The following is a 25,499-nucleotide window of genomic DNA, read 5'->3' as shown; positions in this document are numbered from 1 at the left end:
CCACATAAGTTGAAATAGAAAAAATATTATAAATCACAATGATAAGAAATTTAAATTATTTAAAAAAATATAATTGGCTATCGTCGACACAAAACTCTGGACAAGGTGAGTAGTATATATTATTCAAAAATTACATAAAAAATATTATAAATTATAATAGTTAGCAACTTAAAATATCTAAAAATAATTTATTATATTATATATTATAAATCACAATGATAAAAAATTTAAATTATTTAAAAAATATAATTGGCTATCGTCGACACAAAACTCTGGACAAGGAGAGTAGCATATATTATTCAAAAATTACATAAAAAGTATTATAAATTACAATAGTTAACAACTTAAAATATCTAAAAATAATTTATTATGTTATATATTTCAAAAAAATTACATGAAAAATACTAAAAATCACAATAATTAACAACTTAAAAATTTTTAAAGATATAAAATATTTGGTCGACTCTTAAAATTGTATTAATGTCACTAAAATTGGAATAGAAGAAAAGTATTATAAATCACAATAATTAAAAACTTAAATTATTTTTAAAGTATAATTGACTATCAATGCACAAAATTTGAACAAGAAAAGTAACGTATATTAATTTAAAAATTACATAAAAAAAATTATAAATTACAATAGTTAACAACTTAAATTATCTAAATACATATTAAAATAACATATGTTGAACTCATGCTAGATTTCGGATGAATTCTAGAAAACACATGCAATCCTTTTATTAAAAAAATTTATTTAAATATATCAAGATTGAAAAGATAAATAAATATCTTAATATTGGGCCCGTATTGACACGGGCCATGCTCCTCTAGTAATTTACTATAAGATAAAACAAATAAAAATTTCAAAAAAGAAAAATTCATAATATTGTTACCAGCATATTTTGCGGTAAAAAAATGGCTATAAAATTTACTCTATTCATCAAAGATGAGGATTAAATTTCCGACCTTTTAATTAAGGGACAAAACAGTGAAACACAATGGCAACTCTAGAGGTTGCCATATATCATACAATATTTATCGTCATCCTTGTCATTTCACTATTTTTTTTTGGTAACTTAGCCAGAAAAAAGTAAGAACCATTCAACGTTTCCTTCATGATTCAACTACAATATGGAAAAGCAAGCGAAATATCCTTTCATCAAACCGCAGTTGAAAAGTCTCTATTATTGCTGCTGAAACCTTTATATACAAGTACGTCTCAGTAATATTAGTGGTTTACAATCAAAGTTTTTCCAGAGGAAGGAAGGATAACATGATGACGATTCTGAAGAATCCTTCGAAAATCCTACATCTGTGTAGGAAATGGGCTTCGGATCTCGATTTTATGAAGCTGATACTGCTACTCCCACCACTTCTCTTCATTGTTTATGTGTTCTTCTGTTCTGTTTCTAGTAATCCTTTTTCGTATTTGGGGGTCAGTGTTCACAGTTCTGCTTCAACGACTTTCTCTATAACTTTTGCAAATCAAACAGAAAGGATACGTCATATAGAAGAGCTGAATCGATCAAGAATTGCCGTGTGTTTAGTAGGTGGAGCTCGAAGATTTGAACTTACTGGACCATCAATTATACAGAAAGTTCTTAATGTTTATGCAAATTCTGATTTATTTGTTCATAGTCCTTTGGATGATAAAGCTTATAAACTTTTACTGTTAAAATCTGCTCGGAGTATTGCCGGAGTTAGAATATTCCGGCCACAACCTATGCCGGAAACTGAGTCACAACTCCGAGTTCTCACTGCTCAAAACTCACCTAAGGGTATACAGGTATATTCTCATCTCCTTGCTCCATTTTTTTTTTTTTTAACTATTCAACGTAATTGGTAAAGTTGCTGACATATGATACGGAGGTTTACGAGTTTAAATTGTGAAAATAGCTTTTAGAATATAGAATGTTGTGATGCGTCCTTTTCGAGTTCCATATTTAGTGTATAATGATCTTTTTCTATAGTTACTATTCGACGTAATTGATAAAGTTACTAACATGTGACTCGGAGTTTATAGGTTCAAGTCAGTAGAAATAGCTTTCAGAATATAGATTGTTGAGATATGTTCTTTTTGAGTTCTACGGATAATGAAAGTTTTAGTGCATAATGATCTTTTCTAGAGTCATTATTCCATATAATTGGTAAAGTCACATGTAACACGAAAGTTATGAGTTTAAGTTGTGGAAATAATTTTTAGAAAAATAAACTGATGTGATACATCCTTTTTAAGTTTCGTGGATAATGAGAGTTTTAATGCATAATAATCTTTTTCTGGAGTCATCGATCGACGTAATTGGTAAAGCTATTGACATGTGAAACAGAAGTATGAATTCAAGTCGTGAAAATAACTTTTAAAAAATAGACTGTTATGATACATCCTTTTTGAATTTCATGGATAATGAAAGTTATTTTGGTGCATAGTGAACTTTTTTGACATGTGACCAGAAGTCATGAGTTTAAGTCGTAGAATTAGCTTTCAAAAAATAGATTGTTGTGATACACCCTTTTCGAATTCCTTGGATAACGAAAATTTTAGGACATAATGATCTTTTTTGGAGTACAAAATTATGTATAAACATATAGCTCATTACTTTATATACTATTTTTCACAATAAAGTTGATGTATTATGGATAATATTTTCCCAGGTATTGTATTGTATAATGTTCTATATTAGGTTATACGTGATATTTTTCAAATACTACTTTTTCTTAAAATCCCCTAACCCACCCAACCCCTAACCCCTTTTTTCGCCTTTTTAAAAAAAAAAAATATATAATAAACAACTTAATTTTTGATGGAGAAAATTTTGAATATTTAAATTTTTGTTTTTCTAGGGGAAAAGATTTGTTGGTTAGGATGGTAACGTTATTCTAGAAAGCTATTTAATGGAAGCTAGAGCGGAGGCTTTATCTGGCGGCTATCATGTGTGTGTTAGTATTTGACAATTTTTTTTTGCATATATATATATATAAACATTTTCATAATTGGTTATAAAAATGATTGAATGTATGAAACTATTATTTTTATCTTGAAAGATAGAAAGACTGTTTCAAATAGATCCTTGTCAAATAAAATTTTAGCTTTTTTCGTAAATCTATGATGGTACATCAACTAATTAACCTAACAATCTATGAAATGGATGTACCTTTGGAGTTGATGATTTCCTTAGTAGCTAACACACCCAGAGTTGACGATTTTTCTCTCTATAGGAATATTATATTGTATAGACGTACATGTAAAACGATTAAGATGTCATAAGCTGACTCGAACACTTTCTTTCGTTAAAAGAAAGTTCTCCATATGACTTTTCAAATTGGGGCCTAGTTGAGAATAAATGCATCCAACTTTTATGTGAATTAAACTATTATAGCTTTTTAGATTAGAAACTACATTTGATAAAGTTTAGGTTGGAAATATATTTTTATGATTTCAACATAAAAATGAAAAAGATTCTAGCGTAAGGTTGAAGATAATATAATGGTTCAATATGGGTAACTAGTTCAAATAGTAATAACGTTGCCACCCTTAGGGAGAAGCATGAAGTATTTGTTGTAACATTTGGGTTGGTGTATATTTGGCAACCAATAGAAGAAGTACAGAACCAAAGTCCAAACTGACAAATTAAAAAAAGAGGTATATACAATATGTGGGTCCTAATAGGTAAAGGTGGCACTTTAAGTTAAATATTTATTTAGGATTAGGTGATATATACCCTACACCATTTATTATAAGCAATTTCTTACTTCTTTGATAAGAGAAATTGATGGGTGTTTAGCATGATTTAAAGAAGTGAGAAATTGATGGTGTTAAGCATGATTTAAATTTTTGATTTTTGGCCAAACACTACTATTTTTATTTTTTTTATTAAAATAAAATAATTTTTTTTTTTAAATAAAAAAAATTCTCATTGTCAAACGTATACTTAATCTACTTTCTTGACAAATTAAAAATAGAGGGAAATGTATACAATAGGTGGGTCCCAATTTGGCAAAGGTGGCACTTAAATATTTTTTAGGATTAGATGATATATACCCTACACCATTTGAGCTCGTTTGGTACGAATGATGAGGATAATTAATTTCAAAATTATTTTTAGATAAGTTTATATTATATTTGATTGGCAAAAAATTATGAAATTTACTGTTGGGTTTGAAATGGAGAGGGCGTCATGCGGAAGTTATTAGTTGCAAATTATAGTGGTGATAATTCAGATGATAAATAAAACAATACTAAAAACATAATATTATTATATGATTTGACCAATTGACCTACATATAAAACCTAATATTAAAAATAATATTAAAAAGCATAAAACTAATGAGAGAAAATCTTCCCTAAACGAAACTCTTAAAAGACTACATCGTGGATGCTATTGTGTTATGGTATGAGAAGGGGTCTTCTATTTATAGTTGTTCAAAACCTTTCCTCCAAAAAAGAGGTTAGCCAAATATGAAAAAGAAAGAAAGAAAAAGTAAAAAGTAATTATGGTAACTTTTATTTTCCTTCTAAGAAAAAGTAAAAATTAAATATAGTAAGAAAATCAGGGCAAAAACCCTAACAATTTTTTCCTTTTTGGCTTGATTTTCTTCAAAATATTCTTGATACTCCTTCTTCTTGTGCATGATCTTCTTTCTTCATATATATTCTTCATATATCACTGTTGTTTGGCGAGCTTTTGGGGTTAAAAAATATATTAGCCCTTTTCGGGTTAAAAATATTGGAGTCCTTTTGTAGGGTTAAAAATTAGCTTTATTTTCAAATATGTGACAGCAGGATTGTTGAAAATATGATTGACAATTATCTCCACATGTAGCTTTTGAACATATATCTTCATTATCATCAAATTGGTTGTAGCTTGATTTTGAAATCGCTTTGAACCTGTTTAATCTCGTCTCACCACACCATTGGACCATTGAACTGTAAGCTCTGATACCACTTGTTAGGTTCGAAATCGAGAGAGCGTCATGCAGAAGCTATTAGTTGCAAACTATTGAGACGATAAATCAGACGAAAAAAAAATATACTAACATGATGATTATATAGTTTGGCCAATTGGCCTACATATAAAAACCTAATATAAAAGAAAATATAAAACTATTAGAGAGAAAATCTCCCCCTAAACAAAACTCTTTAAACGACTACATTGTGGATGCTATTGTGTTATGGTATGAAAAGAGTCGTCCAAGAAAGAGGTTAGCCAAATATGGAAAAGTAAAAGTAATTATGGTAACTTTTATTTTCCTTCTAAAAATAAGTAAAACTTAAATATAGTAAAAAAATCAGGGCAAAAACCCTAACAATAACTTGTGTCAAGATTAGTTCTTTCGTTATTTTAGTATTATTTTTATCTCACATTAAAGATGAAATGACAATCATGTGAGTTATCCCAAGATAACTTGTTCCCAAGCAAACGATCCTTTATGGTATGCAATTTCTCACTTCTTTGACAAGAGAAATTGATGGTGTTAAACATGATTTAAATTGTGATTTTTGAGGTAATTAAGAAGTTACTTTTTATTTGTTTCTCTCTCGTGTTTGGTATTCGTATTGGAATTCTGACTTATCTGAATTCAAATCCATTAGAGAAGGAAGCATTCCTTGCTAAGATTTTTCTCTACATATCATAACTCTTATCAGTGCTGCTCTTACGCACATAATTTCATAGTGGTGGATCCAGAATTTAAGAGTCGTGAGTGTCCAAGAGGTCCGAACACATGTATTGGTGCCCAAAGCTCTAAAGTTTCGTCTGAAAACTAAAACACCTATCTATCTTCTTAGTTTACTAAATGCTTTTCTAAGTCTTATCTCAATTTTTATGCATTTGTTATGTAATTATACCTAATCTGTACTGAATTTAACGACCCGGAGCACCCCAAAATTGGTCTTAGGTCCACCCCTGCTTGCTCGTCCTCATTGTTTACAATGATACAGTCTTGTATTAATTTGGTTTGATGTAAACAAGCAGCGCGAATACTTTTTTTTTCGTGATGATAAGCTAATAAGCTATGATCTCCCTTTCGCATTTTTGACTCTTTTCTTCATCCTCTGAAAATGAATCCAACATGTTATCAAATGCAGGGATTGCTGCAATATTTCAATCTGGTAGAGGGTTGTTTGACGATGATCCAGGACTACCAAAATCAGAACAACTTCACTTACGACTGGATCATCCGAACAAGAGTTGATGGCTACTGGTCAGTTCCATTAGGCCCCGAAAACTTCATTCCCGGTTACTACCTAGTCCCTCCAGGTTCCTCCTACGGGGGCCTAAATGATCGCCTTGGAGTTGGCGATTACAATACTTCAGTTGTTGCTCTTTCGAGGCTCTCTATGATTCCTCAGCTGGATTCGGCAGGGCATCGTCAGCTCAACTCAGAAAGCGCGTTCAAAGCACAACTTACAACTCAGAATGTTCCTTACCTAACTATGCGCTTACCCTTTTGCGTGGTAACAGATCGTCAGTATGAATTTCCACCCTCCCATTATGGTGTTCCTGTTGCAGCACTTTCTAGCCGAGGCCCCTTAAGTGGAGCCAAATGCCGGCCTTGCACGCCTGCATGCACCGGGTCGTGCGTTGAGCCCACCATGAGTATACTAGATAAAGGATGGAGCTGGACGGATTGGGCTAATAACTCAATTGAGCTATGTGATGCTCACACCGAGTGGGAGAGCGGATGGGAGAAAGTATTCGACAGAGTGGCAGGTAAAAAACTTGCGGCAGCCAGAAAGAGAATTGAAAGCTTGAAATTGGATCAATGTGTTAAGGAATTCGCTGAGATGATGAATAAAACCGCACATTGGGAGGCTCCATCAGGGTCAGAAATATGTAGTTTAGGTTTGTTAAACTCTCCCAGAAGCTAGAAGTAGTAGTATATTAGTATTGAGTTACTATATATTGTTTGATTTCTTGAAAAGTCCCGGCATACATAGCGGATTTTGTATTTTGTATAGGTTAAACAGGTAGAAATGTTGGCATGAATGTAGCAAAGGGGAGAAATCAGATGTTCTTAGTTTGGAACCTAAAAAATTTCGAGGAAATGAGATCTCTTGGCCGCTCATAGTGTGTAGCATTGTTGTACATATATTTCTGTTGATTGATACAATAATGCTAATGAGTAAAACCAATCAAACCACCGGTACCTAGTAGCGTAGCATTGTTTATTGATATAACTATCTGGTGTCCGACATTCAACTGATCCACATTTAAGTCGTATGTATAACGTAATACAAACATTCAGGTGTGCCTTTGTTTGAAAAATAGTCATTATCGTGAAATTTTAAATTTCTGCAACAAAATAAAACAGAGTAGTCGCTAAGACCCTGTTTGGACAAGTTGCAAAAGAATTGAAACTTTTTACAAACAAAAAAAGATCAAAAACCAAGAGCAAGAAGCTACCATAATAATAAAACCATTTAACAACATTAAACTAAAACTTACACCATAAACTAAGACTTACACCCATAAAATTCTTGTGTTTTTTCTCCTCTCTACAATCCACCAATAATAAGAACCCAAATATCTTCATTCCCCCACCCCAAGTCGTACAAGATAGTTACCACCTATCACACGACTTTCTAACTTAATTTCTTTTCTTGATTGTGTATCATACGACTTTCTAACTCAACTTCTTTTCCTAATCGTTTAACACCCAGGAGCAACATGAACAGAAGCAGCAACATTCAAATGCCTAGCAATTTTGAAAGATACAAAAGCATCAGCATTCTTCAAATTCTGATACAAAAGCATCAGCATTCTTCAAATTCTTCATACCATACTTCTCCGGAGCAATGCTTCTTACATCCACCACACTCCTAACACAAATATCGTTATCCTCCAAAAGATTCACAACTACTTATGAAATTGCAGTAAATGAGTAGGATAATGAAGCAATGGAGCTCTATGCAGAGCAGTAAGGGGTCTAGCACCCAGGAGTGGGAGCAGCAGAAGCAGAGGCGCCGACATTCAAGTGCCTAGCAATTTCGAAAGAAACAAAAGCATCAAGACAAGCATACTGTATCTGATTCAAACTCAACCACTCACTATCCCATCTCCCCATCGTAACACTTTTCGGCTTCACAATCTCTTTCTCAAGCACAACACTACACAATTCCTTCAACCCTCCATTCTTCAAACTCCTCATACCATACTTCTCCGCAGCAATGCCTCTTACATCCACCACATTCTTCACACTCATGTCGTAATCTTCCAGCAACTTCTCGACATCGCTCTCAATTCCCACACCAACAAATTTATACTCTCGATTCCCAATGAAATCGATAAGAGACTCTGGAATTGATTTGCAGTAAATGAGCTGGATTATCAGGCAACGTCGGTCTACGCAGATCTGGAGAGTTGCCACTGGGTTTTGCTGGTTGCGTTGAAAATTCGGACGCCATTCCACGTCTAGTCCCACCATGAGCTGCCTGCTATTACAGATATATCTTAGACCCGTTTCACCGTGAAAATCAAAAACATACTCCCTCCATACCAAAAAAAAAAAAAAAAACCTATTTTCCTTTTTAGTCCGCTTTAAAAAGAATAACACTTTTTTTACAATGCTTTAGTTCCAACGATCACAAGATTAAAAGACATTTTGATACATTGAACACAACTTTGATTTAAGACCACAAAATTCAAAATTTTCTTCATTTTTCAAAACAGATCAATCTTAAAACGAAATGAGTTTGACCATAGTATTTTGAAAAAATTAGGTATTTTTGAAGTTAAAAAAAGTATAAAAAGTGAAAATAAAATTTAGAGTTCTATGAAAATTGATTTCTTTTATAAATAAAAGATTTAGATAAAGTGAATTCAAAAATAGTTTAAAAAATTCAAATATAGTGAAAAGTATTGCGACCAAACAAGTGTTCCGAAATATATAATTCTAATATAAACTAAATTTATACATAAGGAGGGAAAATAATTGATAATCTTTTCTAAGATATATCTGTAATACCTGCTGCTGCTGTGGGTGGTGGTGGTTTCGTTGATCCATTGAGTGATAATTTGAGGATGAGAAGTGACAGTTGTTTTGATAGTGTCAGTGTAGAAGTGAACATCGAAGAGGTCGTAGCGTTCGTCTTGCGATTCCGTGTCTGTGATCCGCACATTCATGGCCGCCATTGAGGGTTTTGAGTTTCCACTTTCCACCAAAGAGAGAGAGAGGGATTGTTGTGACTCTGTTTGTTGACAATGGGAATTAAATAGTACTACGTAGTACGTACTAATTTTGATCCTTTTTGAAAATTTTTGTTGCTAAAGGTGTCCCAATATTTATGTGAGTAGGTCTATTTTGATATCTTAAATACAATTTTAAGTATTTTTAGTCCCTTAAAAAATTGTTATAAAATGGTTTAGTATAATAATAAACATAATGGACTTAAAAACTAGCAGTGAAGGTCTGTTTTGATCTCTTAACTATAATTTTGAGTATTTTTAGTCCCTTAAGATTGTAAAAAAGTGGAATAAGCTTATTTTTCTTAATGGAGTTTGGTATACCAAACTTATATTTGGTGCTTGATAAGTACTTAGCAGAAGAGTAAGTCTAAGCAAAAGCCAGTGAAGAGCTACTAATGAAGTTGTCTAAGGGGTTCAAAAACAACGATAGCATTTTTTATTTTTTTTGATCTAAAGGTGGCCAAATTCATTTTATCTAGATTTACGAGGCATCGAGCATATCCAGGAAGGTTAGAAAAGGAGTTGAAGACATGGTTTTGCATCTGATGTGTGACTGATTGTGGTAAGCTTATTAGCTGGTTGATTTGCTTCTCTGAGACAATGTTGGATGGTAAAATCATGCTCTTCAACTAATTTCTGTATCTTCTTTATAGGAACATACATTTTTCAAGAGATGGTTCAATTATCAGTGATAGCCTTGGCTAGAAGTGTGGAGTTTGTTTCTCCAAGGCTAGGTTGATTCCTCTCTGTATGCATAATTTTAGTCCATGTAGCATAACCAATGCCTCTGTCGCCCAATACGTTTAGTATACTAAATATAATGGACTTAAAAATTGATGGTGAATATAAAATAACCCAACCAAAATCGATTGAATTAGTTAATTTTATGACCAGTCTAACAATTGGCCAGTCGATTGGTCATATTTTTTAAGTTGTGTTTTTAGGTTGTAACTATTAGTTCTTAAGTTCATCCTGCTAGTTGAGTTACGCGTTCTCCTGTTTAACAAACTTAATGGACCTAATGCATTCTTAAATTTATCTAAAATTTACATATATATACACAAAGTAACGTTACCTTATTACATTAAATCCCAATTTGGTAAAATATTTACACAAATTTTAAACTAATTACATAAATCCCCTTATTTGATATTTTTTCTCTCTCTTAAACATTATACATCTAAAACACGGTTTTTTCTTCTGTATTTTGCTCCCACTTGCTTTCATTATCCATCCGTATTTTCCTCTATATCTGAAACCCATCTTTCACGGCAAAATTCAAGTAACGTCTACTTAGAGGTTACTAATTTGTAAGCTATCAAGCTTTAATTGATTTTACTGATTTACTTCATTAATTTTTTGAATTTGTTTTTCAACTTTACCGATTCAGGAGTTTTTCCAATTTTTCTTTGGTGCATGTTGGTTTTGTATGAAAATAATAGGAAAATTCCTGGATCACCCGTGATATTCAAGTTTTGTAGTTCGATTTTTGCCTTTTTTTTTTTTTCATATACTACAAGTGAGATCTTCAATTTTCTTTTTTTGTAGTTACTGTTAAATCAATATAATCAATCGTATTTGAAGAACCTAATTTTGCATAGAATCGTTCAAAGCATTGAAACGACCCTGTTACAATGAAGAGATTGAAGGAAGTTGCAGGTTCTAGATTGAAGAAGTCAGGTTCAAAAGCGGAAAGTAAAAAGAAGGTTGATGATTCTAGTCGACCACGTCTTCCGAAGGTATTGATTATGAGTTGATAATATAGGTTTATACAATGTGCATATGTGTTCTATCGATTCAGTTGTGCATACATTATACATTACTTTGTTTATCTGACTAATGTATGCTATACGTTTTTACATACATAGAAAAAGATGATCTTTGTATTAAGTGGAATTATACATATCGAATCTATGAATTTTATATAAGGTTACATTACAAACATACAGGTACATGATGTATGAGTTGAATATTTTTATATGAATAATATGACATTATACATTCTGGAAGTTTATATTGTGAAGTATAAGCTATAACATATAAGACATTATACCTTAGTTCTTTTATCCCACTAATGCATAATATAGGTATTCTGAAATATATTTCAATATGTTATATATTGGCAGTTCTGAACATCTAAACAACTACAAAGTCTTAATATTGTGTAAGGTGACATTATACATTCTGACAAGCTTATAGGTCATACATATTTAAGGTGAAACTGTGTATTATGACACTATACATTACTGCAGTTTATATTTTAAATGTATAAGTTACCTCATACATGTCTAATTGTTGTTTAATTAGAGTCTGATTTATTTTTTTAAATATATAAGTTACCCTCATACATGTGTAACTGTTGTGTAATTAAGGTCTAATTTTATTTTTTCAGGGCATGAAATACCTACTGAATCGTTTAAGTAAATTTTTTTTTTTTTTTTACATTTATAACGATGTTATAATTATTGAACGGACTGTTAATTCATCATTTTTTTAAATCAGGGACTGTGGCATCTTTGTGTCTGCCTATGCAGAAATATTAAGTGAAGGGCAGCAAATCCATTCATGTGGGTTTGATGATGGAACTCAACGTGCACGCTATGCTTCATTACTATGGCATTACGGAGTGACAAAGGCAAAAGAAGGGTACACGAGTGATAATGATGATCCTCCTCGGCCAAGGAATAGTTATCTCCAAACAATTGATGAAAGTGCACTTGTTACTTTAGAGTAGCATTTTTTTACAATAGTCGGCATTGAAACAACTAATTCTTGATTTTGTAGTTGATGTTAAACGGTTACAATGTTACCTTTGAGATGTTAATTCACATTTTATGAATATCCTTATTCTTATTATACATACATATCTTCTGAAGAAATGTTCTGTAATTACTTACACTATATTGTAATGTTACTAATATAGTTTGATAGTTATTGAGTTTGCCTTACATTTTATTATATATAACGTATAAAACTAAATTACAAAATAATGTGTTATTGCATATCAACAAATTGAATTTTTAGCAGTAGGTAAATTATGTTATAAGTTAATAATATATTGCACAAGTGTCTCATAAGTTAAAATTTATGTATAACATAACATCATACATGATGTTAAACGTTCACAACTTAATAAAAAATAAAGAAAATATTTAACGTCATACAAATTTATAAATTATAACACTATATCATACTTTATTAACATACCTTTAAGGTATTTTTTACATTAAATACTTTGTAAATGTATCATACATTGACACGAAAGTATAATCTATAACCATACACATAAAACAAAATGGATAAGGCAATTTAAATTTTCATGAATTATGCTACATGAGTCTGTCATTTCTTATATTGTTTAAACAAAAAATAATACATATGGTCAGTTAAAAGTCATTGTTGTCAGTAAAACATCATACATGTTAATAAAGTATAATAGTATATCATACATTACTTATATATGAAATGTTAATGTATAACTGTGTAATACACATTACGTTTTAACAACTATTTATTGTAATAGTTGCCAAATTACATAGTATATACGCACCTACGACAGGTCGACAAAATTCAAAACCCCTTATCATAGGATGTAAGGCAATAAGAAAGTATTTAAACTCGTTATCTAATGTCTTCTGCATCCGAATGTGTGATTCTGGATACACTTGGTTCAACATATAGATATAATGACGCATTTTCCTATATTCATCTGCTGGTCCACCTTTAAGCATCGCAATTGTCTTCTCTTTTGTGCGCCAAGCTTTCATGTAGTTAATATCAACTCCGTAAACAACCTTCATATCTTCAATTATGTCCGCTGGTGTGTGTATTCTTTTGTGATTAATTAATTTTGGTATTGTAAATTCACTCACAAAATCTGTTGTCGCAATCAAATTATTCAACGCTCTATCGCTAAGATTGCAAGTATGCCCCAAATCAAATCTTTTTATCAAAAACATTTTTGAATGATTCATACAAGACGCCTTCAACATCCATTTGCGATCTATGTTACGACAGTGCAGTACATAGCTGCATCAAATTCTTACACCGAGTCATTGTATTATACAAAAGTTCTATAAATCATAGTTTCAGTAAAAATGAAAAATTTGGGCCTGTCACATTTTCATTATACATTTGCTCGAATGTATAATTATATGTTATACATTCACAATTTTATGTAAATTCACCGGAACCCAACTTCAAAGCATGAACTTTTTCAAAACGTCTGATAGCATATTACCATACATTAAACCATCAACAAATAAAGACAACACTTTTATATCATACATTTGTTTATCGGATCATTTCGCTTTGGTGTTGAAGCCATTAGCTATTGTATATCTAGCTAATGGCTTCAATACAAAGTACAACCCCTGTTTCTCTATCAAATTCGATTTATCGAAAGCGGAAATGCACAACGGAATTAACCAATCTAGAAAATTATTTCTTCAACTCAACATAACTCTCACTCCATTGTCATTCCTTATGACAATTGGAGAAGAATTACCTTCAACGATATATTCCACTTCAATTTTTTTACGTACTTCGTCTAGATTCAATTTCATGGCGATCGTAGCAATCAATTTCTAGAAAGTTATACTTTCCGAAACAATAATTGTCTCACTTTTATAGGATTGATAACTAATTTTTAGCTCCCAAATTTCAGAATGTCACAACAATATAGGGATATTCATAATGATTTTAGAAGAATTGAAGATCGCAGTAGAAGAACATTTTTTTTTGTTTTCCAGATCGTAAATCCACAAACAAAAACGAAATTACTGTGATGTTTAAGAAAATTTTTAAAATTTAAATTTCAGTTACTATTTTTAATCATACACTACTTAATGTTAGTTAATTATTGTCATTAATTAAGAAACTGTCAAATAGTTTCTGATTTATCTTGCCTTAAACATATGATTAACTGTTTTATCATACATTCGAGATATGTATGATGGACAACCGAATATATGAGTATATTTACAAAAATCGAGAAAGAGAAAAACTTAAAGGGATTTTATGTAATTAGTTTCGGTAGGTAGAAAATTATTAATTGATCCACTTGCAAAAATAAAGAGAGAATTTTAACTATAAACTCATATTTTAACCATACTTTAGAGATGTTTGTTTTGCAAAACGAACCAAAGAGTTTGAAGAAATGAATTTTAATCCTCTATTTTCAATCCCGATGAGGATATACTAAAAAGTTACTCATGTTCCGCATTTATATTTATCGATGAACACATGATACATGTTTCATATATCCTTTAATAACTTAAACATAGTAGGTTAATATAATTTGAAATAAATGTCGAGCGAGGCCAGGTTTTTAACTGAGGATATTAGGTTAACATACTTGTTCATACTCAAGTATTTATACCAAATCAAATTATTTGACCTCATCGGTTAAACATTAATGTGAGTATGGGTATACAACTGTATACATGAAGACCACATCACATATATTACTGATAGAGTTGTAAATGTAAGTTGGGTTGGGCCAACCCATTGGGTATTAGAGTTTGACAGATTGGATTGGACTTACGTCCGCACAACAACGACATACTTAGTAAAATCTTACAAATGAGTTTTCGAACGTTTATGCAAATTGTATTCCTATCTTACGAAGGTAGACAGGTTGTTTTCAGAAGACCCTTGACAACTAACTTATCCAACTAAATTACCCCTACCTAGTGAATATTCTCAATCTAAATTCTGATCTTTTACGAGATAACATTGTATTGTTTTGATACTCAGAAAGTAACATACTATATTAATAGTATACGGCCAAATGTGCCCTTATGCTATGCGTGGTCCGAATATGTTCTTGATTAAAGTTTGCGTGAAAAAAACGCTATTTTTGGTCCAATTGAATAATGACATGGGCATAATTATGCCAAACAATTAAGGGAAAACTACATAAATAACACTTTGGATGAAACTATTGACACAAAATGATCATTGAATTTTAATTTCCTTTTATAGCCATTTGCTGATAGCTTTATACAATACCGATATAAATTTGATACATATCTTATACAAATATGTATTCTATATATATTTTAACAACAATGATGCAAATTCTATACACAACATATTAAAAAATACATATTCTATGTAACAATGATTTAATTTTACCCAAAAATTTGTTGCTCTAATTTTTTATAAACTGTATTAGTATGATATATGAATAGTATCAGTATGGTATATGAACTATATCTAACTTATCTTGAGCCAAAATGATCCAAATTATGAAATAACCTAATATAAAATTTGTTTGGGCTGATTAACCATCAATATCCAATGGCCAAACATGAGCCAATTATTTTAAAAAGGACCAACTCATATCCTTTTCCCAACAATAATTAACCCAGGATAAATATAGTGAATTTTACATACTTTTGTTATTTTAACCCTTATTAATCCTCCTTTTTAAGAAAACAATGAATTTGGGAAAAAAAAGGAGGGGGTGGGGGTTGTGATCTAATAATTTTGGGATTTCTTTTTCATGTTGTATAGTGCGTATCTAGGTTAGTTTCTGGAATTATTTGGGTTGCTTTGCTGTGAAGAAACAAGACAACGAACGTGCTATTATTGAAAATTTTGCATTATCCTCATTTTAAATCTCTTTACACGAATAATAGCACATGGCTTCATCAATAATTTAAATTTTTTGATCATTACAGAAAGGAGTTAGTATTCCTTACAAGACAAATTAATATCAATATTTACTGCTATCGGTTCTAAGTCGGGGGTCTATTGAAAACTGCCTCTCTACTTCATCTGAGGTAGTGGTATGATCTGCTTACACTCTACCCTTCCCAAACCCCACTATGTGGGAATACACTGGGCATGTTGTTGTTGTTCATCATTACAGAAAGGAGAAAACAAGTGTACTCTCATGTACTTGGCCTTAATTCTCATCAAAACAATATAGATTCTTCCTTGAAGGAGAATTTTTCCTATAATATCACGAGTTGCGGTGAAATGATCGAAATTTCTTCATCCTTAACTATAACAACAACGACATACTCAGTGAATCCCACAAATGAGGTTTAGGAAGGGTACCATACAATGTACACATACCATACCACTACCTCGTAAGAGGCTGTTTCCGGAAAACTCTCGCTCAAGTGCAATAAATTCAAGTACAAAGAAGAAGGAAATAGTGAAAAAAAAAACATAATGACGAACGAAGAAAGTTGTGCAAAGCCCACAAAAAGGAATAAGAACAACATTAAAATAATGACATAATCAAACACAATAAACAAATTCGAACTTCTCAAAATATAAAAAAAATAATCATATTTAGAGCAATGCCTTCAAAAATTAATTTTGTGATGCATCAATCTGAATTCAATAAATACGGAATACCAAATGAAAAGAAAAAGAAATTTCTTGGAAGATATGGTGTAAATCTTAATTAATTTTGTCAGATTACAACAATGCTCCTTAATTAGCAAACATTTTGTCTGCATGGCGTTAAAATTAATATATCGGTTGTATAATAGATGGAATCTTTCCTCAAATTATTTACTCCCTCCGTCTCAAATTTCCTAATTTGATTTCCCATTTTACTTGTCTTTTTCCATTAATCAAGAAGAGATAATTTTTTCTCTCTATGTTTTACCCTTTGCATTAATTACTTTTTCTTCAAATTAAAATGTAAACATCATTTAATAGGGGTACTATGGTAAATTAGTCATGTTATTAATTATTTTTTTAATTAATGTGTTATCTCAATTTGGGACGAGTAATTTGGGACTTAGGGAGTATCATTTTAAAAATTCAAGCAAAAATTAATTATGTTGTTCATTTTACCTTTCGTAAGTATTAAAAAAATATGAACACCTTAATTATGTGAAGATGACACATAAATAAAATAAACATATAATGAGAAAAGATTATTTTTCCATGTATAAATAAGGACAAAATATCAAAATCCCGTCTTTTTAACAACGTACATTTTCAGTTAAAAAGGTATATATAAACTATTATTTTGTCCATTACAAAAGTAATTCTTTATAAAGGGTGCAAAATGTCGTGTACAATTGAATAATACAAATTAAATTAACAACTTTTGCAAATGCATCATTACTCGTGAGCAATTTAACACGATAAATAGAAATAATATTATCAAGTCTTGTTCGTTCATCAAAAAATAACTTTTATATACTCATCATATATGATATTTTTTTTCAGATCACCCCGCTATAATACACTGATAATATAGTAATTCCTTACATTACCACTAATATAATTAAACTAAATCCTACTATAAACTAAAATTAATCCACAAACAACAATATCTTAACAACTAGTCAACTACTATACTATCAACTAATCAATCAATCCATTAATTTACTAATATTTTCTCTATTTCCCATTGCTTATGAAGTTTCCTGAGGGGACAAATTTTGGTACCTTAGTTGTTGCCAATTATATGACAACAAATCCGTACAAAAAAAGGATACTTCCTGTCCTTTTTCCTAAAGAGATCTTAAATCTCAATTAATTAATTCATCTTTGATTTAACTATAAATACATTTGCAATATTTAGATGTATAACAAAGTGTATTAATCTCATCACAAAACTCAAACAATATTTTCAACAATCACTTAGAAAATTTCAATGGCACTCCCAAATTTTGATGCTCTAAGAGATTTGCACGATTCGGCCAACAACATGCTTCATTCACCTCTGATCAAACGAGAAATCGCGCATCAGGGTCAGGAGAAGTGGGCATACGAAGTTTCAGAAACATCGTTAAGGATGCTGGAGGTATGTGGTACTACCAAAGATGTCATGTTGCTTGTTAAGGATCACGTTCACGACCTGAAATGTACGTTCAGAAGAATCAGCGTTGGAGAAAATGCGACGACAGAAAATAAGTTTGCACCTTTTCATTGTCATAGGAAGAAGTTGAAGAAAGAGATGTTAAAGCGCTTGCATTCCCTAAAAGGGATGAAAAATAACACTAAGTGCATCGATTCATCGATAGATGATAAAAATAATCTAATGGTGGTGGTGAATGTATTAAGAGAAGTTAGAGTGGCAACAATGTCAATATTGGAATCTTTGATGGCACTAATGTCAATGCCAAGTCCAAATACGACTCGGAAAACGAGTAAAGGGTATTTCGGTTCAAAATTATTGATGAGAGTAAACAGTTTAAGTTCGTGGGAAAAATGTGACGCGATGACGTTGCAATGTGCTAATAAAAGACTAGAAGCCGTGGAATTAGCCATTGAAGATCTTGAAGGAGAGCTTGAATGTATTATTCGAAGATTGATTCGAACAAGAGTTTCACTTTTAAATTTACTTACTTACTAGCAATTCTTTTTTAAAAAAATATTAGAGGGGAGCTAATTACATATTATTTGAAGGGCTTTCAATGATCTAATATTATGTAATTAGTTAATTAATTAAGATCACTGCACAACTAGCTCAGTGAAACACTGATGGTAAAAAAACCAGTTCGGTGCAATAAAGTTCCTGCTATATGCGAGGTTCCACTACTAAAAAAAAAGGGAAAAACCGACCAAATTTTGTGATCGGTAAAGTAGTGGTAGGTTTTTAAAAACGGACCAGAAGTGGTTGATTTTAAAATTATATATATATTTTTAAAATTCATTATTATTTTATTAAAATTGGAAAAAATAATTTTAGGAATAAAAAAACGACCACTTGTGGTCGGTTTTTTGCAAAAAAATTTCAAAAACCGAACACTTGTGGTCGTTTTTTCTGGATTTTTTTTTTTTAAAAATAAAAATTAAAACCTAAATATAGCATGCAACAACAACAATGCAATACAACGATATCAAATCAAATACATCAGCAATAACAACCAAAAACCACATGTAAATACTTTCAAAAGTGTACAACACATACAAAATGTCCAACACAAGTGAGTATGAAAATACTACAACAATAGTTTCAAACAACAAAATGTCTAAATTCAAAGTACAACACATAAAAAAATCAAAAAACTAAAAGTCATCATCGAATTCGTCCTTGTCTTCCATATCATCATCCGTGTTGAAATCATCCAGGGGACCTAGACCCTTTGCAGCCCGAACTGCATCACCAAGATACGGAATGAATAACTTCCACAGTCTGAATGAAAGAGCTCAACTGCTGTTGCATCTTCTTGAATTGTGATGTTGTTGCCTTCTCCGTCTTCTTCTGCTTCTCTCTCTGTTCAGCAAGCTCTTCAGTGAGTTGAGAAACCGTATTTTGTAGTCTTTCAATGGTTTCTCTATTAATTGAAGAGCTAGAGTATGCAGCGCCGGAGGAACACCTAATATTATCGCCAAAATATTTTGTGTGGTATCCGTAGAAATGGCCTCTATTTGCAAGATCCACAACTTTTGTCCATAACTCCTCCTGTACATGCTGTGGTATTGGGTCACCCTGACTTTCAGGAGGCTGACTACTATGATACTCACCAACAAGACGCGTATATTCGTCCTATATTCAAAGTAAAGTTAATACTAAAAGTCAAAAAATATTAAAGTAGTTATAATTGAATAATATCAACTTTGAGAAAAAGATTCATAAATTCACAATTTGTTTCTTACGTGGACAGCTTTTGCACGAGCTTCAACCCAATCATCTTCATCAGTTGGGTTCTTTTTCTTTTTTAGATGAGTCTACTCGAATAGCTCATCAGCTGGTATTTCCCTACCCTTTTCTTTTTCTTGCATATGAAAAAATTGTCAATGTTCAAATAATAAAAAAATTTAAATAGAAACAAACAATTAAAACTGTAAAAGTTACATACCATTTTTTCTTTCACAGCAAGAGTACTCCTGGCACCCACAGTATGTAGGGAGCCACCCTTGGATGAGGCCCGGGCTTTCTTTCCTTTTTCACTCAACAATTGGTATTCTGCGCTACTCCAATGACGAAGGTACAGTTGCCATACGACTTCAGGAATCCATTTAGGTTTTACCAATTTCTTTCGGGCATAACCCAAGAGATCGTTAAATCTGGCTCTACACTTATGAAAAAGTTCTTCTTTATAAGAAATGTATTTGCATCATCCCACCAGTAAAATTTCTACAACAAAAATATAATATTCAATCTTTTGTTCTAACAAAGTGTTAATAAGTAGTCGATAAGTTAAATCCTTACCTTAAATTCTTCAAACATTCTATCCCTGTCAAGTTCTGGAGCCGTTTGCCAGCTGGTCCAGTAGCCGTTGAAGTGTCGAGTAATGCATATTCGCGCCTTTTGTCAAACTCCAGCATCCGGCCTAAATCTACAACACAAGATCAAACAGTAATTTCATAGAGCATAATAATATAGTAATGAAAAAATGAGTAACATTATTATATTTAGAAATCTTACCCTCTCGCAACTGGAACAAGATAAATCCTCCTAGAATCATCTTTGTCTCCTGGCTGCCTAGTAAATGATGGTGGATGCACTGGCGTGCGCGGATCTGAAGCACCAGATGGAGTGCCTCCAAATTGAAGGTCCGACAACCCAATAGATCCAGCTGAATCACTATGCAAAGCTGTGTGACTGCTGTAGGAGGGTATCGATGATGGTAGATGTCTGGAGCGGCCAACGGCCGTTCGATAGTACTGTGCTGGCGGTGGCATGGTCATAGAAGCAGAATGAGTTGGTGTAAACCCATGTAGTGTCCCCACATGCTTAGGAGTAAGTATCGAATCCTCGATGACCTAGAATATGAGGATTATGCTGTCGCGTTAACAAACCGGCCCTCAGATAGATGAACACCTGTTGGTCATCTATAAGGCGAAAGTTGTCTATTCTTTTTTGGTTTCGTAGTATCAACTTTTCCTTTAACTTTGTCACCTCTGTCTGACATCTAAATTATGTTAAGTTAACAAGTAGTTAGTTCCTACAAAATGAATGTATAAGAAAATATTCCAAGTAAATAATTTCAAGTTACTAATTTACATTTCAAATTGCTTCAACAACACGAGATATAGACAATTTTTTTTTATTACTATATAAATCATGGAAAAATGGTAACAACAAACTTAAACAGTATATTACATATCCATCTTAAACAAGAAACATAAAGGTAAATATATAGTATAAAGCATAAAGACATCAATACATAATAAATACAACCTACACAACTAATCCTCCTCTTTTGAAGACTCTCCCCTAAAATATTCACCTTCTTCGGAGGTTTCCTCATCTCCTACCCTCTCATCCTCTTCTTCCGCAATATTAACTTCTTCAAATATATTTTTTGGGTGATTCAAACCGTTCACTAATTCAACGTCCACTTGTTGGTGATCAGTCTGCATTTCATTTTGATACGCAGTCTCCAGCACATCCTTAACTTCCACTCGGCCTATAGGTTTTGTTTTGATTACAACCCACCAACCAAACATGTCATTGCGCAATGCATAATGAGCATAATACACTTGTTTAGCATTTTGCGCTAGAACAAATGAATCGTAAATAGGATACGAGCTATTGTGCTTCATTTCAATGATGTTATGATCCCTATTTACTCTTGTGCCTCTTGTGCTTGGATCTAATCACTTACATTGAGAGAGGATAATTTTTTTTATTGGGAAACCAAGATACTCCAGTTCTAAGATCTCGTGTATGATGCCAAAGTAATCAACATCATCATCACCCTTAACCTAAACACCACTATTGTTTGTTTTCCTTGTTTTGGAGTGCTGTTCGGTGGAAAATTTAAATTCATTTACTTGTATTAGGACATTGCATTAGCTTCAACTGGACCCAAAGAAATATCTCTCAAGAGCTGATCGTATACGGCTGCATTTGGTGAATGATGTACCTAAAAATATTATACATATATATATTTTAGTTGAGGAATGTGTAAATGTTTAAACTTTATAGAAATATTAATACACTTACGAACCTCATTTTTAAACCATGTTGCAAAGGATGCATACACTTGATTTTTGTGGAATTGAGTTTTAAATGAACTGAACATCCAACATGGAAAACACAATTAGTTTCTTTAAGGGAATGAGTAAACAAATAAGATATGTTAAAATTTTAATCTCCTTACTTCAGAAAGGGCTCAATTTTCGGGCAATTCAGCATGACATACAAAGTTGATGATTTACACTCCGTGGGAGTGAGCTGACGAGGTATGGTCTTTTTAGCCTTACAACCAGGTTGATTGAAAATTGATATCGATTGCAAACAAGGCTCATTCACATTGTCCTAATGATGATTCAGTCAATTTCTTAAACAAGCAACTTCATCACGAAAGTAGTATGAGCAAAATTGAGAAGTTTCTCTTGCAAGATATGCCTCAACTATAGAGCCTTCAACCCTATGTTTGTTTTTGGGACCCCTTTTCAATTTTTTAATTGCCATGTACAATCTTAAGGTTAGATGTTTACTATATTTAAAAAAGATATGTATGAATTTAAATATGTTGCAAATGCTTACCGTTCGAATGAATACATCCACCTAGTTTGAACTGGACCGCTTAGCCGAGCTTCGTGCACAAGGTGAATGGAAAGATGTTCCATCACATCGAAGAACGCTGGTGGGAGAATCTTCTCCAGCTTGTTGGTGATAACAACAATATTACTTTTCATTCGCGCTAGATTTTCTTCTTTTAATGTGGTGGTACATAAGTCTTTGAAGAACAAACTGATCTCTACTATTGGTTTTCATATGTTTTCAGGTAAACCAATAAAAGCAATTGGAAGTAATTGTTCATGAAAACATGACAATTATGGCTTTTCATTCTATGCAAGATTCCTTGTGTCATATCAACCTCTTTCCCAAATTTGAGGCATATCTATCGGGTATCCTCAAACTTTGAACCCACTCACATATTTGACGCTTTTGATCCAACTTGAATGTAAAACTAGCCTTGGACTTAAGAACATTGCCGTTGGGATCCTGCTGTAAGTGTAATTCTCTGCGGTTGCATTATTTTGGTAAGTCAAGTCTGGCCTTAGGATTATCCTTTGTTTTGCTGGTGACATCCATAACTGTGTTGACCAAGTTGTCAAAATAGTTCTTCTCAGTATGCATGACATCAACATTATTTCTAAGTAAATTATCTGGCCAATATTCTAACTCCCAAAATATACTTTGCTTAGTCCAGTTATGCGAAACGCCATATCCATCAAGCCTGTACAATCGTTCCTCGTTGGCTTTAGGTAAATCCTGAACTATTTCCCAGACGTCATGACCAGACAGCCTTGGAGGTGAACCATCATGTTTTCTTTCTATTCCTTTTGAATGCATTTTGAGTCTCCTAAATTCATGATCAGGTGGCAAGAAACAACGATGACAATCAAACCATGAATTTTTCCTACCATGTCTCAATGTGAAAAATTTTGTTTTTTCTATGTAGTATAGACAAACTAGCTTTCCAGCTGTCATCCACCCAGACAACATTCATAAGCAGGAAAACATTAACAGTTTATATTAGATATGCACGCAGATTGAAATTCTGTTTAAGAGAGATATCCAAAGTTTCAACTCCCTCATGCCATAAAATTTGAAGTTCATCAATCAAAGGTTGCAAGTAGATATCTATTCCGTTTTTTTGATTATGCGAGCTCGAAATAACATAATTCAGAAATATATAGGGACTAGTCATCAACAGTTTAGGAGGAAGATTATAAGGAGTGATAATACAGGCCAACATGAATATGGCACACCACCAACTGAAAAAGGAGAGAACCCATCCGTATATAATCCCAATCGAATATTTCGTGGCTCAGCTGCAAAATCTGGATAAGTGTCATCAAAATGCTTCCAAGCCTCTCTATCAGATGGATGACACATAACACCAATGGACCTTCTATTTTCACTGTACCATCTCATATGAGGAGTTGAGCTGTTTGAAGCATACAACCCCTTTAACCTTGGTATAAGAGGTAAATAATGCATCCCCTTAATAGCAATTTTATTTCCAGTAGAACCACGCTTATATCGAGAGCTCTGACAAAACTTACAGAACTCTAGCTTAGCATTTTCCTTAAAGTATAACATGCAACCATTTTCACAACAATCAATTCTAACCGAGGAGAGACCTAACTTTGACACCAATCTTTTTGCCTTATAGAAAGAATCAGGAACCTCCAAGCCGGGGTCAACTAACTCTGTAATAAGGTCTATCATTGAGTCCATTCCTCCTTCAGCAATATTCCAGCCAGATTTAATGCTTAATAATCTAACAACAACAGACAAATGAGAGTGCGAACATCCGTCAAAAAAAGGATGACTAGCAGCATGCAATTCTTTATAGAAATTACCTGCTTCACTATTAGGAACATCTTCAATATTTTCCCTAAAGTCAACCCCGTGTTGCAACCCAAAAGCACCGTGTACCATTTCTGTCATCCTAGTATCTTGATATTCATTATGTCCTGCAGACCTACTTCTTTCTCCAACAACAAAGTTTGCGCAACATCCCCATGAATACTACACAATCTTAAAAATTCATCGTGAAACCCCTTTCTATAAAGATGTTCCTTTACATCTTCTTCACTTACAAGATTTATACCATCACATCTAACACAAGGACAATGAATAACCCGATAACGTGTTCACATATCAAGTGTCTTAGCATGTTCAACAAATATTTTGACACCTTCAACAAAGTACTCCCTAATATCCATTCTATTATCATTGTTCTGTTGATATATCTAGCTATAATCAGGTTCCATCTACGCAATCAATCAGATTCAACTAATTAGATCAAGTCACAAAAATTTAACCATTTTCAAGCAACTAAGTCACCTAACAAACCACATTCAAAACAAAAAAATCCCCATTAAAGTCCCTAAACTTAACCATTTTCAACCAACTAAGTCACCTAACAAACCACATTCAAAACAAAAAAATCCCCTTTATAGTCCCTAAAGTCAACCATTTTCAAGCAACTAAGTCACCTAACAAACCACATTCAAAACAAAAAAATCTCCTTTAAAGTTCCTAGACTTAACCATATTCAAGTGACTAAGTCACCTTCCAAACCACATTCAAAACAAAAAAATCCCCTTTAAAGTCCCTTAACTTAACCATTTTCAAGCAACTAAGTCACCTAACAAACCACATTCAAAACAAAAAAATCCCCATTAAAGTCCCTAAACTTAACCATTTTCAACCAACTAAGTCACCTAACAAACCACATTCAAAACAAAAAAATCCCCTTTAAAGTCCCTAAACTCAACCATTTTCAAGCAACTAAGTCACCTAACAAACCACATTCAAAACAAAAAATCTCCTTTAAAGTTCCTAGACTTAACCATATTCAAGTGACTAAGTCACCTACCAAACCACATTCAAAACAAAAAATCCCCTTTAAAGTCCCT

At 32.4% G+C, this 25,499-nt stretch overlaps 3 protein-coding genes and 1 long non-coding RNA gene across 6 annotated transcripts; 3 read left to right on the top strand and 1 right to left on the bottom strand.

The window, feature by feature from the left end:
• The first annotated feature begins 950 nt into the window (after window positions 1–950).
• LOC107850714 lies at window positions 951–7,065 on the top strand. Its single transcript, XM_016695433.2, has 2 exons — window positions 951–1,786; window positions 6,086–7,065. Exons 1-2 carry the CDS (start codon window positions 1,274–1,276, stop codon window positions 6,866–6,868), a joined length of 1,296 nt encoding a protein of 431 aa, XP_016550919.1. The 5' UTR covers window positions 951–1,273; the 3' UTR covers window positions 6,869–7,065.
• Window positions 7,066–7,378: 313 nt separating this feature from the next.
• On the bottom strand, window positions 7,379–9,244 carry LOC107850715 (Werner Syndrome-like exonuclease). 2 transcript variants are annotated; one of them, XM_016695434.2, is made up of 2 exons: window positions 8,965–9,244; window positions 7,379–8,434 (listed from the first exon to the last, which is right to left on the bottom strand). In XM_016695434.2, exons 1-2 carry the CDS (start codon window positions 9,129–9,131, stop codon window positions 7,927–7,929), a joined length of 675 nt encoding a protein of 224 aa, XP_016550920.1. In that variant the 5' UTR covers window positions 9,132–9,244; the 3' UTR covers window positions 7,379–7,926. The 2 variants fall into 2 exon arrangements, with proteins under 2 accessions (XP_016550920.1, XP_016550921.1); XM_016695435.2 differs by having other exon boundaries at window positions 7,379–8,431.
• Window positions 9,245–9,371: 127 nt separating this feature from the next.
• Window positions 9,372–12,122, top strand: LOC124889453. 2 transcript variants are annotated; one of them, XR_007048452.1, is made up of 4 exons: window positions 9,372–9,747; window positions 9,839–9,919; window positions 10,734–10,924; window positions 11,688–12,119. It is a non-coding gene; the product is annotated as an uncharacterized LOC124889453 (long non-coding RNA). The 2 variants fall into 2 exon arrangements; XR_007048451.1 differs by having other exon boundaries at window positions 9,839–10,924; window positions 11,688–12,122.
• Window positions 12,123–17,443: 5,321 nt separating this feature from the next.
• On the top strand, window positions 17,444–18,769 carry LOC107849960. Its single transcript, XM_016694467.2, has one exon. It carries the CDS (start codon window positions 17,818–17,820, stop codon window positions 18,517–18,519), a length of 702 nt encoding a protein of 233 aa, XP_016549953.1. The 5' UTR covers window positions 17,444–17,817; the 3' UTR covers window positions 18,520–18,769.
• The last annotated feature ends 6,730 nt before the right edge of the window (window positions 18,770–25,499 follow it).

The sequence above is a fragment of the Capsicum annuum genome, chromosome 12 (genome assembly GCF_002878395.1).
Source record: "Capsicum annuum cultivar UCD-10X-F1 chromosome 12, UCD10Xv1.1, whole genome shotgun sequence".
In the NCBI taxonomy this organism is placed as follows: domain Eukaryota; kingdom Viridiplantae; phylum Streptophyta; class Magnoliopsida; order Solanales; family Solanaceae; genus Capsicum; species Capsicum annuum.
This window is presented reverse-complemented; position numbering and strand designations above follow the sequence as displayed.

Coding starts and splice junctions, on each gene's coding strand:
- LOC107850714 (XM_016695433.2), top strand. CDS start 1,274: ATGATGACGATTCTGAAGAATCCTTCGAAAATCCTACATCTGTGTAGG. Junction 1,787..6,085: donor ACTCACCTAAGGGTATACAG/GTATATTCTCAT, acceptor TATCAAATGCAG/GGATTGCTGCAATATTTCAA.
- LOC107850715 (XM_016695434.2), bottom strand. CDS start 9,131: ATGGCGGCCATGAATGTGCGGATCACAGACACGGAATCGCAAGACGAA. Junction 8,435..8,964: donor ACCACCCACAGCAGCAGCAG/GTATTACAGATA, acceptor TATCTGTAATAG/CAGGCAGCTCATGGTGGGAC.
- LOC107849960 (XM_016694467.2), top strand. CDS start 17,818: ATGGCACTCCCAAATTTTGATGCTCTAAGAGATTTGCACGATTCGGCC.